Source organism: Rhodnius prolixus, unplaced genomic scaffold, assembly GCF_049639745.1.
Source record: "Rhodnius prolixus isolate KJV_2025 unplaced genomic scaffold, Rpr scaffold_2, whole genome shotgun sequence".
Classification (NCBI taxonomy): Eukaryota; Metazoa; Arthropoda; class Insecta; order Hemiptera; family Reduviidae; genus Rhodnius; species Rhodnius prolixus.
In genome coordinates, this window is record NW_027411592.1 from 51,666,466 (window position 1) to 51,680,000 (window position 13,535).

Genomic DNA, 13,535 nt, shown 5'->3' on the forward strand with positions numbered 1-13,535 from the left:
TGCTCAAAATAACTATAGTTTACAATTGAGAAAAACAAAGTGTATAAGAGAACAAAATTCCATACCAATACGTAGTTCACAGTGGGAGATATAGAACGGCCATAATTTTACTGAATTTCATGACCCAAAAAAATTTCAACCGTTTATATCTTCAACATTTATAGATCTATGCACAAGATCTGTGCTCAAAATAACTATGGTTTACAATTGAGAAAAACAAAGTGTATAAGAGAACAAAATTCCATACCAATACGTAGTTCACAGTGGGAGATATAGAACGGCTATAATTTTACAGAATTTCATGACCCAAAAAAATTTCAACCGTTTATATCTTCAACATTTATAGATCTATGCACAAAATAACTATAGTTTATAATTGAGAAAAACAAAGTGTATAAGAGAACAAACTTCCATACCAATACGTGGTTCACAGTGGGAGATATAGAACGGCCATAATTTTACAGAATTTCATGACCCAAGAAAATTTCAACCCTTTATATCTTCAACATTTATAGATCTATTCACAAAATATCTATAGTTTATAATTGAGAAAAACAAAGTGTATAAGAGACCAAAATTCCATACCAATACGTGGTTCACAGTGGGAGATATAGAACGGCCATAATTTCACAGAATTTCATGACCCAAATAAAATTCAAATCTATATATCTTCTACCTTTTTAGATCTGTGCTCAAAATAACTATAGTTTACAATTGAGAAAAACAAAGTATCTTTCCTAAGTTTCTAAATTTCAATACATTTGAAATTGAAATTTCGCGGAACACTTGGACCATATTCGCGGAACACCGGTTGGGAACCACTAAGCAATCATTTTTCAATGAACAGTAAATTTGATTAAACAATGCGAATTTAAACATTTGAAACATTTGAAACATAACAAACATCACTCATAAAATATACCCATCATACACTCGTAAATGATCGTTTTTATTACTACTGATTGTGCGTGTTCCGCTATTAACATGCACAATGAAATCAAAGCTAAAATATAAAAGATACATTTGATGCGTTTGATGAGATTTAAAACATTATTTTTTAGATCAGATTAAGATAATTAAGGCCGTTTTACTTAAGTTTATGCATGAATTGTTTACAAGAATAAATAAATAGTAGAAAGATATATAAATATAAGGAGAAGAAGAAGGAAGGTAATATATAAAGACTGGTGTAGAGAGAAATCGTAGAAGTAAAGAACGATCTAGCAGAGACGGCAACATTATAAAAGAGGATTAAATCGAACTCACTGGCAGGGTGTACCATCGTATTGTATGGTCGAGTGGAGTAACTGGCCACGCCAATCGTAAATCCTCTGTCCGGGCAATGTACATAACCCTTATCTTTTAGTGTGTTACAAAGGTTGCACAATTCTTCACATGCACTTTCTACGTTTATTATTTTTTTTAGTTAGTGCATTATAGGTGCATATATGTGTATAAACCTATTCTAATCAATGCAATTTGATGCTTGAGATACCATTTTCAATTGAAACTGCTAAAACTGCAACATTTACACACTCTTACAATCATGATGTAGACTACGTTACAGCGACCTCTGCACTCACAGACGCATCTAGAGGATATCCAGGAAATAGAGAATTAAAATCTGCAATCAGAAATCAAACGCACATGATACTCAATCTGCGGTGAAGGATACGCGAAGGTTCTATAGGAAGTCAACTATATTAAATTACAGATTTCCGATTTACTAAAACGATTACTTAATGGAAAGCGATTACAAGACATACTTAGACCTGAATGGGTGTACATGAGTGTTAAGTTTAGTGCTTCGCAAAACTTCTCAACGTAATAGTATACAGACATTTCAGTCTGAACTATTTAAGATACATTACTAACACACCTGGTGTGTTCGAAACCCTAATTCCGCAAACTAAAGCTTAAAAAAGCTTCTTTTTACTGACACAAAACCAAAAGCAGAGCAACTCTTTTAAAGCAAAAGTCTAAGCATATCCACACTGCCACACAACACGGCGAAGTGACTGAAAAAGGATGTGGCCAAAGAGATAATCTTGGTTACTGACTACAATTTCTTGGGCGGAATGTCATCACTGGATCGCTTCTCCCAGTGATTCTTAACCATTTTTTTTGTCGCGGCACACTTTTAACAATTTCAAAATTTGGCGGTACACTAACAATAAGATAAGTTTTGAAAGTATTTTACTTATCCATAATACACTGTGTAAAATAGTTTGTTTATTTTCAATATAAAATAAAATAATATGTACTAGAAAAACAACTGTATATGTTTATTAAGGGATTAATTACAAGTTAATAATAAGAAAACTTTTAATGAGAAATTTGAGCTTGATGTTTTTTGATAATTTCGTTTATATTTGGTCTTATAAATGATAATGCTACTCTCATATCGTCTTCTACATTTAATATATAATTTTTATTGTATGCATTTCTAAAATTTGGCGGCAAACTTCAAAACTTTCGCGTGACACAAAAGTGCCGCGCGGCACTGTGGTTGAGAATCACTGGCTCTCCACATTTCCGCCTCATTGTATTCAATGGCAATTATTTTGCATGCACGGATTTGGCTTTTTCAATTAAAAAAATAAATAAATAAATAGAACAAAAAATTAAAAATGTTTTTACGTAAGCGTTCTATCAAGTTTCACCTCGTAATTGATTTTAGTGGGCGACAAAGATTGGCCCTTTGTATTGTTGCAAAGCTCAATCAACTTTAACAGCGTTCTGATTTTGTATAACTATCTAAATTTTCAATTCTTCACATTCTAATCGTAAATTAGGCATTAGCTAAACTTAAAAAAATAAATCTTCATTCGAATCTTTAATAAGGAGAGGTATTTATTTATTTACAAAATGAGAAAAAGCTAGCCGAAGGTAATTACAATATTTTCCCTGTCAAAAAAGAAAGACCTAGTGAATACCCTTTGTGGTCTGTCCCCTAAACCATTTTGAACTTACAATACATCGGCTCTCCCCTATCATATAAGCCCTCCCCTACCCCAAACACACACACACACACACACACACACAGATGCATCTTTCCCTCCATTAAATATGTAACTTAAGCTTTCTAGAATCATGTGTGCAAGCACAATGTATGTTACAAGACAAGGTGCTTGAATTACACTACAAACATACGCACTTTTCAACCCTCATATTTGTCATCATCTCAAGTCACATGTCCTCTCCCCCACAACAAACTGCTTTGTAGACATCGCTGGCTCAAGGCTTTTTAAAATTTCTTTTTATACATTTATAGAGGTTATTTTTTTTAAAAAAAGTCTCAAGTATATGCCACCCTTCAAGAAGCTAGCTGTATAAAGAACCCTTTTACAAGTCTGTGAACCCTTTATAAATATTAATTACTTATGTCACATGGAGGTGATTGTGTTTCTATTCTTTCAAAAAAAAAAAAAAAAAAAAAATATGTATAAATATACTTTATTTTTTTTTCAAAGTCAAATATTTTTTCATTGGTAATTCTAGGGCCGTTAATTTTTCCCACATTATTTCAGCCCTTAGGTTCGTCTCTTAATAACTCCACTATTAGATTTCTCTTTCCTGTAGATGGTGTAAACAAGACAAAAATGTCCGGAAGCCGCACACAGTTGGAAAGGTCTTGGTATTCAAAAAGGTTTAATTAGAATACCAATGATTTTTAGGACAGAAAGATGGCTAACAGTACTAGTGCTGCAATCTAGTAGAATACCTGAGAAATAATCCATAAAATGTGAACACAGAATTATCCTCTTACTTTATTTGCTTAAATTTAGATAAAATATTGCAGAGAATTTCTAGATTTATCAAGAAGGGAAAAATCATGTTTTTATGTAATCAATTTTCTTTTTGAAATTAAGTTTCCTTTTAGTTCAGAACATTTTTTGTTTGCATGGTGGTTGTTGTGCTAAATTAGCCATGTAATTTGGATTTTTATGTTCTTTTTTTTTATCCAACTGGCAACATTTCTCTGATGTTCCTTAAATTTAGAACAAGAACAAACTTAACAAAGTGTTTATTATTGTTTAACCTATCTCAGAAAAGATTAATTTTTGGAAAGAATCATTTGTTTCAAGAATTGAAATCTTGTATCCTTCAGTAGATAGATGGACAGGAGTATGATAGCTTTCAGGAAGAAAGAACAGGCATAAAGTTTTGAGTTATTTGAGTTTTACATGTTGAGTTAAGAAGTTTAAAGTTATGATTTTTAATCACTATAATCGTGAAAAAGTATGAGAAAACGCAGTAGTATTAAATCAAATGAAATAATACTTTACAGAAAAAATTAAAAGAAGATGAAGAATGGAATTTTCAATTATACTCTCGGTTTAATAAAAGTGTAGGAAAAATATTTAAAGAGATTTTCTTTTGTTTTTTTGGACAAGAAAGTTTTCAGGGGCTTTTCACTCTTTTGTAAAACATATTTATTCTAGAAAATATTTTTATATCCGAGAAGGGTTTAAATTACATATTTAACAGACATCAAGGTAGAGTAAGGACTTCTCTCGGATTTGGTGGCCGGATGTTGTTTGGTGGGCTCCTCCTGAATAAGAGCGCAGGAGAAGGTGGGGTCGGCGACAAATTAAAATACTTGGAAAACTATGCACACCCAGTGAAGAGAGAGCACTGGCCTCGTGGCTCTTCTGCATTTCGCCCCGGCCAACGTACGCGCGCCAAATGTATTTACCAAGTCGGTTAAATTAAATATAGGGTCATTATTTAATGCATATCAAGAATTCCAGTTTTGCTCTGTGAGGATATATCCTTCATCTCTATTTCAACGACTTCACACCAACATCCAATTTCGTTTTCTTCTTCATTCTGTTTTGCCAAGTTGTTCCGCTTTTTAGTTTTGTTATTTCTTTAATCTATGTATATTTTACCTGTCTTTATAATTCGACAGAGGACAAGTTAACAACACATTCATTATAGAGATAAGTTCTTTGTTTTACTTTAAAAAATAATAATAATAATAAAGCGCTTTAGATCATTTGAATTTTAGACAAATGAGATGTCTTGATTTTTTAAAGTAAATATTTCCCTAGATTGGTCTTCAAGCTGCAATTCCTTCAGACAGCAATGGAAAGTATAAAATGGTTTACACTTGGAGCCTCGGCCATCCGCGTAACTGCTGAAAGAAGATTAGCAATTAAAAGAAAGATCCATGATTGTGTTATCCATTTTTTTTCTGATTTAATCATGAAGCTGACTGTACTATAAAAGTATTTTTGGCCAATCACCATACAGTTAAATTGGGCGAGTTGATTAGATTATATTCATTGGTCGTTGGCCAGAAAAAAAGAACGCGACCCAAAAGATCTTTTGTGTCATCGACTAGCACCACTTCCAGTTCTGCCTGTTTAAATAGGCTTAGAAGTTTTGTAGGAGGCACCTAGGCCTCCCAAAACATGAGTTTTTATTCTTCAAAGTGACTAACTCTGAGCCATATAAACCCTCATCCTTGGAGGTCTGATGTTGCGCTTCAGAAGCAGTGAATCAATCAGTTCAGTTCTGCCAGACCCGTGCGTAGCGTGTTGTGGAAGATGACGAATGTTGGAATATTACAGCAAATGGATTTGGGTTTTTTTTTTAAATAATATTAGGGAAGAAAATTTCAGAAAAGACATTTTTGAAATGGTAGACTCTGTTGAGTTAGTTAGATCAACAGAGGCGTTAGCAGAAACATAAATGATTTGAGTGAATTAGAGAGGTTAATTTATATAAATGTATGTATTAGAGAAAATTGTGTGGTTATAGTATTTCGCCCCAACGACATCGAACTCCACATACTAGACACCAATTACTAGTGTGTGGCCTGACTGCTACACATACCGAGCACCCACTAAATAATTGTATGTATACGTTATGTATTAGTAGTTGTATATATATATTCGTGGATTATAGAATATTTGTGAGTGGATTGTGGAGAGGAGGTCTATGTCAAGTAAACTCCGTATATATCTCTACTACAACACTCACAAAGCTTTGCCCAATACCACGAAATTAATTATTAGAAAGACTCTTACTTAATAATCAGTACAAGAACCACAAGCCTGCGCGCACCCACCCGATAGGAGACTCTACTCCCCTTAGCCACTATAGTTTGGTGGCTACTCTGACAAACATTGGCTCAGATTAGCCACTATGGCGGTTGAAACAAACACACATCTCTCTACCTGAATTAGTTTCCAAACCAAAATAGTTATTTATTTAAAAGCCAAACAATTTCATCTCCAATGTTCATCTAACTATAATGCAACTCATCCGCGTTCTAGTGGAAAGAAAATGAACTATATATATCACATATTGTATCATTAAATTAGTTAATTTAGTAAGCAATGTCACAAAAATGAAAGCAGTTTTTAAATAATTCTGTAACAATTAGAGCTTATTGTAGAGCTTACTATGAAGTTGCACAAACACAGAAAAGGACAGGTTAGCTAGAAAACCTATATTCCATAATTCCATAATATTTATTCCCGTAAAACCTTTTTGTCAGACAGTTTATGTCATTCCATTCTAATTTGCCAATTTTAACTAAAAGTGGTTAAATATTTGATATTCTGAGATAGAAGCTTACTTTATTTATATTTTTGTGTTTAGTTAATTTATAAGCAAAATACTGTCGCAGGGTTTTGTTTAAGAGAGAAAATATACTTTGTATCACTCTGATCTCTTCTATTTTTAATGCAGTAAAATTTTTTTTTTTAATAATTAGAGTTGCCAAATATTAAGGTACAAAATCCTATATATTTATAATCAATTCAGTTTGGAGGGAGACCCCCGTCATCTCAAAATCCAGCTGCTGTCCCTGATTTTTCTCTTTCTAGGATCTTAGTTCTTACAGCTTATTGCCCGGTAATGGACAGTGCTGTCTGTAACAAGAGAAAGCTCCAGGCCACAATGATCTTAGATATTGACACGCCTTAAAAATAAAATAAATTACAGTGAATTTTTAGTGTCGAACTCTTTCCCCTTTATAAAATATTGAGGCACCATGATTGGGGTTGCATTTTCTCTTCGCTCTGCCCAGAAAATTTCTCTTATTTTTCCTCTTTCTGTTTTTACTTTCCATGTTGTGATTAATTCATTTCTTTCAATTAATTCATATTATTTTTTTGTTTCAGGCGAAAATGTTAGAATCATCGCATGCCTGGCTGGGAGCATCCACGTCTTCGCTAGCGGGTAAGGGCTTTTCTTACCAGTCATTGAAATTAAGAGCACCGTTCTATATAAAATGCACTGTAATTTTCAAAATGAGCAAATGAATGAATGTTTATACCAACCTATCTTCTCTATATAGATGTATAAATCTTATGTTATCTCCTAACTCGATGAAGGTAAATAGTTTTTCTGATGATTACCAAACATATTGGTGTAGCAGATAGCCCAATCTTGTTCATTCTAAAATGAAGACGTTGCGTTCTATAAGACAAACTTATACATCCTGGTCCTATAAATATTCCTAGAAATTATTTTTTATTTCGCACTTGGTAATATCTTATTCTGGAAAGAAATTTTAAAACAATTTCCACAGTCTTAGAGTTTGTCTCTTCGCAGAAGAAAAACTCATGCCTTCATCGAGTCTAGTTGCAGACTCCTAATTTAACATTCCGGATTTGAATTTTAACCCTTTGTGTCGCAATTATGTAGTCTTCCTTTGTCAACTGCCTTATATCTTTATATATTATACTCGTACCTTTAATTAATTTTATTATTTTTTTTTTATAAATAAAGTATTAATTGTAATTGGTATATTTTCTAGCAGACAGTTACCAGTATCAGTTGCAGTCGATGTGGCAAAAATGTTGGAACACAAACCAGAGTTTAGTTCATAATCTGAGGTTTAGAGAACGTGGACCTTTAAAATCTTGGCGACCTGAAACAATGGCTGAAGCGATATTATCAGTTTTAAAGGAAGGACTATCTTTATCGCAAGCGGCCAGAAAATACGACATACCATATCCAACGTTTGTACTCTACGCCAACCGGGTGCACAATATGTTAGGACCTTCGGCTGATGGAGGTTCTGGTAAATACTTACTATTAGAAACTAACACTGAATCCTCTTTTCTATAAATTTTTGGAATAAAAGAAAAGAAAAATTATTGTTAAACTAAAAATTTATATTTTTTTTTAGAGAAAAGAAAAAAAGTTAAAATATAAAATTTGCAAAAAGAATATTATTTGGAATTTATATTGTTCTTGAAGTATTAGAGGATTCCAGTTGTTAATCATGATGCAGACAATGATTATCTTAAAAAAAAAAATCATTGTGTTCATCATGTGGGTGGACAAGTTTGAAACATCTTAATTTCATTTTAAATTATTATCTCTACTGAAAAACAGATATATCTAAAATCTATGGACAAAAGTGTGTACAGTGTACAAAGTTTTATAAAATGTTTCCAACTTTTCCACATAGATATTAATCCTAATTAAATGAAGTTACTTACTTTATTAATCTAAAGAAAAATAATATTGCAAACATGACAGTACCTTTAATGTGTTGAGTGTGTGGCTTTACACGATAAGGTAATGGACAGCTTGCTAGCATCTCGCCCCACTAACTTCATCTTATTTTTAGTCTTTTTTTCTTTGTCTTCTTAGTCTTAGTCTTAAGCACTATTTGATGTGAGTTTTTTTTTGTTTTTTTTTTTTAATGTACATGCACAACATTGCATCTCTAAAAATGTTTTGGCCTAAAAAGTACAAACTTTTAAAGATCCCTGAATTTTAGGAAATTTTAAGAAAATAGAATATACGATTAGAGATACGTTTCAATAATTTAATTGGTTCAAATAATTTTCGAAATAAAGTTCAGGAATCTAATAATCAGCCAATTTATTTTTTAAGGTCTATGTAAGTGTAGAGAAAATGTGGAAACGTATGGGCAAATTATCATTAATTATGCCCACATTTGAGACACCTTTTAATGTCCAGCTACAATGATTAGCAAAAGGGAGTCTGAGATAACAGCCAGTTAGGCATAATGTCTCCTCCACCAAGATTTGTAAACGTCTGGGTCCTTGCCTCCCAGAAGATATTGTATACATCCCCCGTAGAATTAGTGTGCACTAAGCAATCTAAACAAGCTTAACCAAATATTCATTGCTGACATCTACAATTAAACTGAATGACTTACTGCAATTCGTATCGCACAGTAGTAAAATACTATATTAACTTATGCTTTGTCCATCACATCTAGTATCATTAACTAGTGACGTGATCATCATTAAATAACCAATTAGTTTTTCGGTTCTGCCAGTACCCATTAAATAGTACGTCAGAAGAAATCTCTTGGATGAGTTAACACTACCATTGACGATCGATCTGTAGTCCGCTGACTTTCATGAAGATGTCATAAAATGGTTCGGAGTCGATAAAAGGCAAACCAATATCTGTCTATACGCCACTTATCCCATAGTTGTGGTCTTTGCTAAATTAGCCATCCTAGATAGACCCAAGCTGGCCAAGAATCAAGATATGAATGAGTCCTTGATGTAGGGTTGTATCGAACAATGTGGTTTTTATTTTTTCAGCCTGAAAAGTGAATGTAATAAAAAAAGTGTGGGAACATCTTTTTCCTTGAATTAAATTTTCTATAATCGTTAAGTTCTGAAGCATTGATAACCAATTCAATTCCGGAAGAATAGTAACTTAAATAAGTGGGATTGCAATTAAATTTCTTCCTACATTACAATTCATTCTTCAAACTCCATCTTGCTTCTTTATCTTCTTTGTAAATCATTTCCTAGTTCTTGTTCTTCCAAATGAATGTAAGATTTACTTAAGATTTAGCGTTTAACGTAACTTACAATATTCGTTTAGTGGTCAAAGTCCAAGATATAGTGCATGGCAGTTTGATTAAATATTCTCAATGCCATCTTTTTGCATATTTAAGCAAACATATTTTTTGACACAACCTACTTTTTATTTTCCAAATTACTATTTCTTTTCTACTGCTAATTTGTAGTGCTTAGCTTTTTATTTTTATATTGCTGTATGATTTCTTTTTTTAACTTTTAATAAAACATAGTTTGACAATAACTTGTAAAATTACTTACTGCATATTTTATTCTGAAGTTTTTAAGATTATCACAATCCTAGAAAGTAAATTAATTTAAACAAAAACTGTTTCCTTATTTTTCTCTATCAAGAAAAAAAATATTATATCAAAAATAACCGTACTATTCTTAAAAATAAAATATCGCCAAAAAATGATAAGTCAGTTTTTTAATGATCGACCATTAAACTGTAGTTGAAACTGAACAGTTTTTGTTTTAGTTTACGAAAAAATCAATTAATCTTGAAAATTATTTGTCAAATTTCTATTTAAAAAAAAAATAATAATTTTTCTCTACATTAATATTGATTAATTTTGTTAGATGATTTAAATTTTTAAAGAAAAGCTAATAGTATGTCCTTCAGGAAAGCGCACTCTCAAATTAAGTGCAGAAAAAAAAACTTAATTAAGAAATACTTATTTCGCAAAATGTTTATAAAATTTTATTTCTAATGTACAGACTTAAGGCCTAAAGGTAGAGGGCGACCGCAGAGGATTCTTTTAGGCATATGGCCTGAAGAGCACATAAGGGGCGTAATACGAGCCGTAGTGTTTAGAGATCCTCAGCATATTAAAGAAGAACCTACGCTGAATTTAGCTTACCATCGAATACCCGTAAGTGTTTTTGTTTAAATTGCTAAAAAAGTTACTTTTATAAAAAGTACTCAAACATTTTATTTATCGTTCATTTTTTTTTTTCAGTGTTTAAAGTATTAATGTATTTTTTTTTTTTTTTTATTCGGTTGTTTGCTAAAGTATAAAAGTATTTTGCTAAAAATAATCTCAAACAATAAAGTATTCACAATCAGCATATTTGGTACGATGCCATAACATTATAACAAAGGATACTATAGTAATAAAGTTGCCCCACTTTTATTAAATCTTCACTAGTATTACTATAAATATACAGGTTTATAGTTTTCATCTGTCTTTCTTTTTACTTAACGTCTTATTATGATCTCGTGTCTTAAAACTTTGTTCATAATCTTATAATAAGTTTGTAAATTATAACAAAACTTCAATTTTTTCAAGTTTTTTTTTAAAATAGAAAGTACAAACCAACTTCTTAAATATGATTTAAAATGTTGGGCAATAAACAAAATTCAAAGATAAAAGCAATAATGTAAATTTATAATTTCAAGGGATTTTTTTCAGCGCTGTAACTTTTCGTTTACCTGGACAGAGTTCCATTTATTTAAATTCAGCTTTCATGTTTACACTTTTAATTGCTAGGAGGAGTAATTTTAGGAATCTTTTTATTTATGTTAATGTTTTATGAAAAGCAGTCTGATAATTATTTAGTTTTGTTAATACGACCAAAATTTGAACGGCAAAAAACTTAAAAAAGTTAAGGTTATCTGAAATAAAGAAATCACTAATACAATAGAGAAAGAGATTTGTTTCAAAATATTTTTGGCGCTATTGTTTATATACATTTTATTCTTTGAACAGGAAGTAGTTCACAATTACAGTACTAGTGCAACTAGCAGTGGACCTGGAAGCGGAGGTAGTGGGCCAGGATCGGTGGCAGGTTCCGATGGTGGAGGAGTTTCTCCGAATTCAGCAGCTGCTGCAGTAGTAGCCGTAGCTCAGAATTTAAGGCAGCAAATGTTGGCGGCAGCTGCTCATCATCACCATCAAGCTGCAGTACAGCAGCAGCAACAACAACAACAACAGCAACTGCAGCAGCAGCAAATTCAGCAGCAACAACAACATCTGCAACAGCAGCAGCAGCAGCAACAACAACAACAACAACAACAACAGTCGTCACAGCAACAATCGCAACAACAACAACAGTTGCATCAACAATCGCAAGTTCATCAACAACACCATCACCATCCGTTCTTGGGTGTAAGTCCACTTGGTCCACCGGAGCATCATCATCCTGTGGCGGCCGCAGGATTCGGTTTTCTTGCAGCCGCTGCAGCAGCGCATTGCGCCAATGGAACCAATTTACATCCTTCACTGTTGCATTCACCTAGCCCTGTTGATAGTTCGCCTCGATCGTCGCCTCTCACGCAGCCGAACAATAATATGGAGGTATGAAACTTTTGTAACAACTATACTAATAAGGCGTTGAAAAAATTCAGTTTTTAACTAGTGAAATTTACCTTTAAACCCATCCATTCATGGACTAATGGTCATAAAACACGGAGTTATATTCATCTTTAAACTCAGCTGATTGTTCCTGTACCATATTAGTCTTCAAATAGTCAGCCATTCAATTGTGCATTTCTGTGTTGTTATATACGCGAGTATTAGAAATGTTACGATACACTGCAAAAAGACAGCTAGTGCTAGACTTGCCCTAAGTTAAATTAAGAGGAGACATGTCCTGAGGCGTTTCAAAAATTCAGAGTTGGGTAAAAAAATGCATTCATAGTTAACAGAAAGCTGTCTTTGCCAAATCCGAGCACAATTATTCGGTCACTTGCTGCTAAACTGACTGGCCCTAAAGATTTCACTTGCACGGGTACATTCACATAGTCGGGAGACCTAAAAAACATCATTTAACTTAAAATAGATTTTCTGTACGTCTACAATACTCTTTTCATTCAAGAAAGTAAACAAATTGTTGAGTTATTATTATTGTTTTGGTTGAAAAGCCCAATTTTCATCTGCCCTATTCACTTAGCCGATACAGTGTTTTGTATAATAATTGTAAATTTCTTGAAGAATTATTAATGAAAATTTTACCCAATTTTTCCCTTTATTAGAACTTATAAGGAATTGTTTAAACTGAATCAATCAATTATTGCAATTTTTAGATGGGCTTAAACTTGGGATTCAAGCCTATGGCAAACGATTCATTACAAAGTCAAAGGAATGAACACCTATTCCAAGATGAAATAGAAGACTTAGTGAAAAGGCCTCAACCTAGTGATACTCCTAAAATTAAGGTAATTAAAGTTTATTGATTAATTAAAAGTATTTTCTAAGCTGTAAGTAAATTTACACAGTTTTTTTTATGTATTTTTTATTAACTTATCAATTAAGTTAATGAGCTGGGAAAAAATTCGAATTAAATTCGCAAATTTTAAGGTGCATTAAAAAATAATCATTTCAGTTGTGGCTATTGAACAAGCTATCTTCTTTTTGTTTTTTAAATCTTCAACTGATTCACTATTTTAAAAATTGTATTATATTAAAGCTATTTTTAGTCGGGCAGTTTTCGACTGCCATATTCTTCAGAATACATTCCAGTTGGGTTATCGATGGACCCATCCTCGTTTTCAATCTCATTAAACGACCGCCCTTCGATAATGTTTACTGTTTACTTTTGCGATGCTATCAGTTCTAATAACATTTCTTCCAAATCCTTTAAAATAACTTTATTTTTTGCTTTTCTTACACTATAATTGCAATTTTTCAATCAATTTTTTTTTTTTTTGTTCTGTTTTCAGTCCACTAGTTTGTCTTATCAGGCTACCCCGAATGACCTTTCAATGAGGGCCGA

The 13,535-nt window shown here is 32.4% G+C and overlaps 1 protein-coding gene across 11 annotated transcripts in view; it reads left to right on the forward strand.

The window, feature by feature from the left end:
• Positions 1-13,535, forward strand: part of LOC141449934 (uncharacterized) — a 383,560-nt gene that overhangs the window by 366,966 nt on the left and 3,059 nt on the right. For 6 of the 11 annotated variants that reach the window (XM_074119889.1, XM_074119888.1, XM_074119898.1 and 3 more), the window contains 6 exons: positions 7,140-7,197; positions 7,778-8,044; positions 10,539-10,693; positions 11,531-12,118; positions 12,847-12,978; positions 13,483-13,535. The exon at positions 13,483-13,535 is cut by the window's right edge. In XM_074119889.1, the coding sequence (XP_073975990.1) occupies positions 7,140-7,197; positions 7,778-8,044; positions 10,539-10,693; positions 11,531-12,118; positions 12,847-12,978; positions 13,483-13,535 (1,253 nt within the window). Of the gene's footprint in view, positions 1-6,295; positions 6,448-7,139; positions 7,198-7,777; positions 8,045-10,538; positions 10,694-11,530; positions 12,119-12,846; positions 12,979-13,482 lie in introns of those variants that run through there. The other 5 variants (XM_074119892.1, XM_074119897.1, XM_074119895.1 and 2 more) reach the window with 4 other exon arrangements.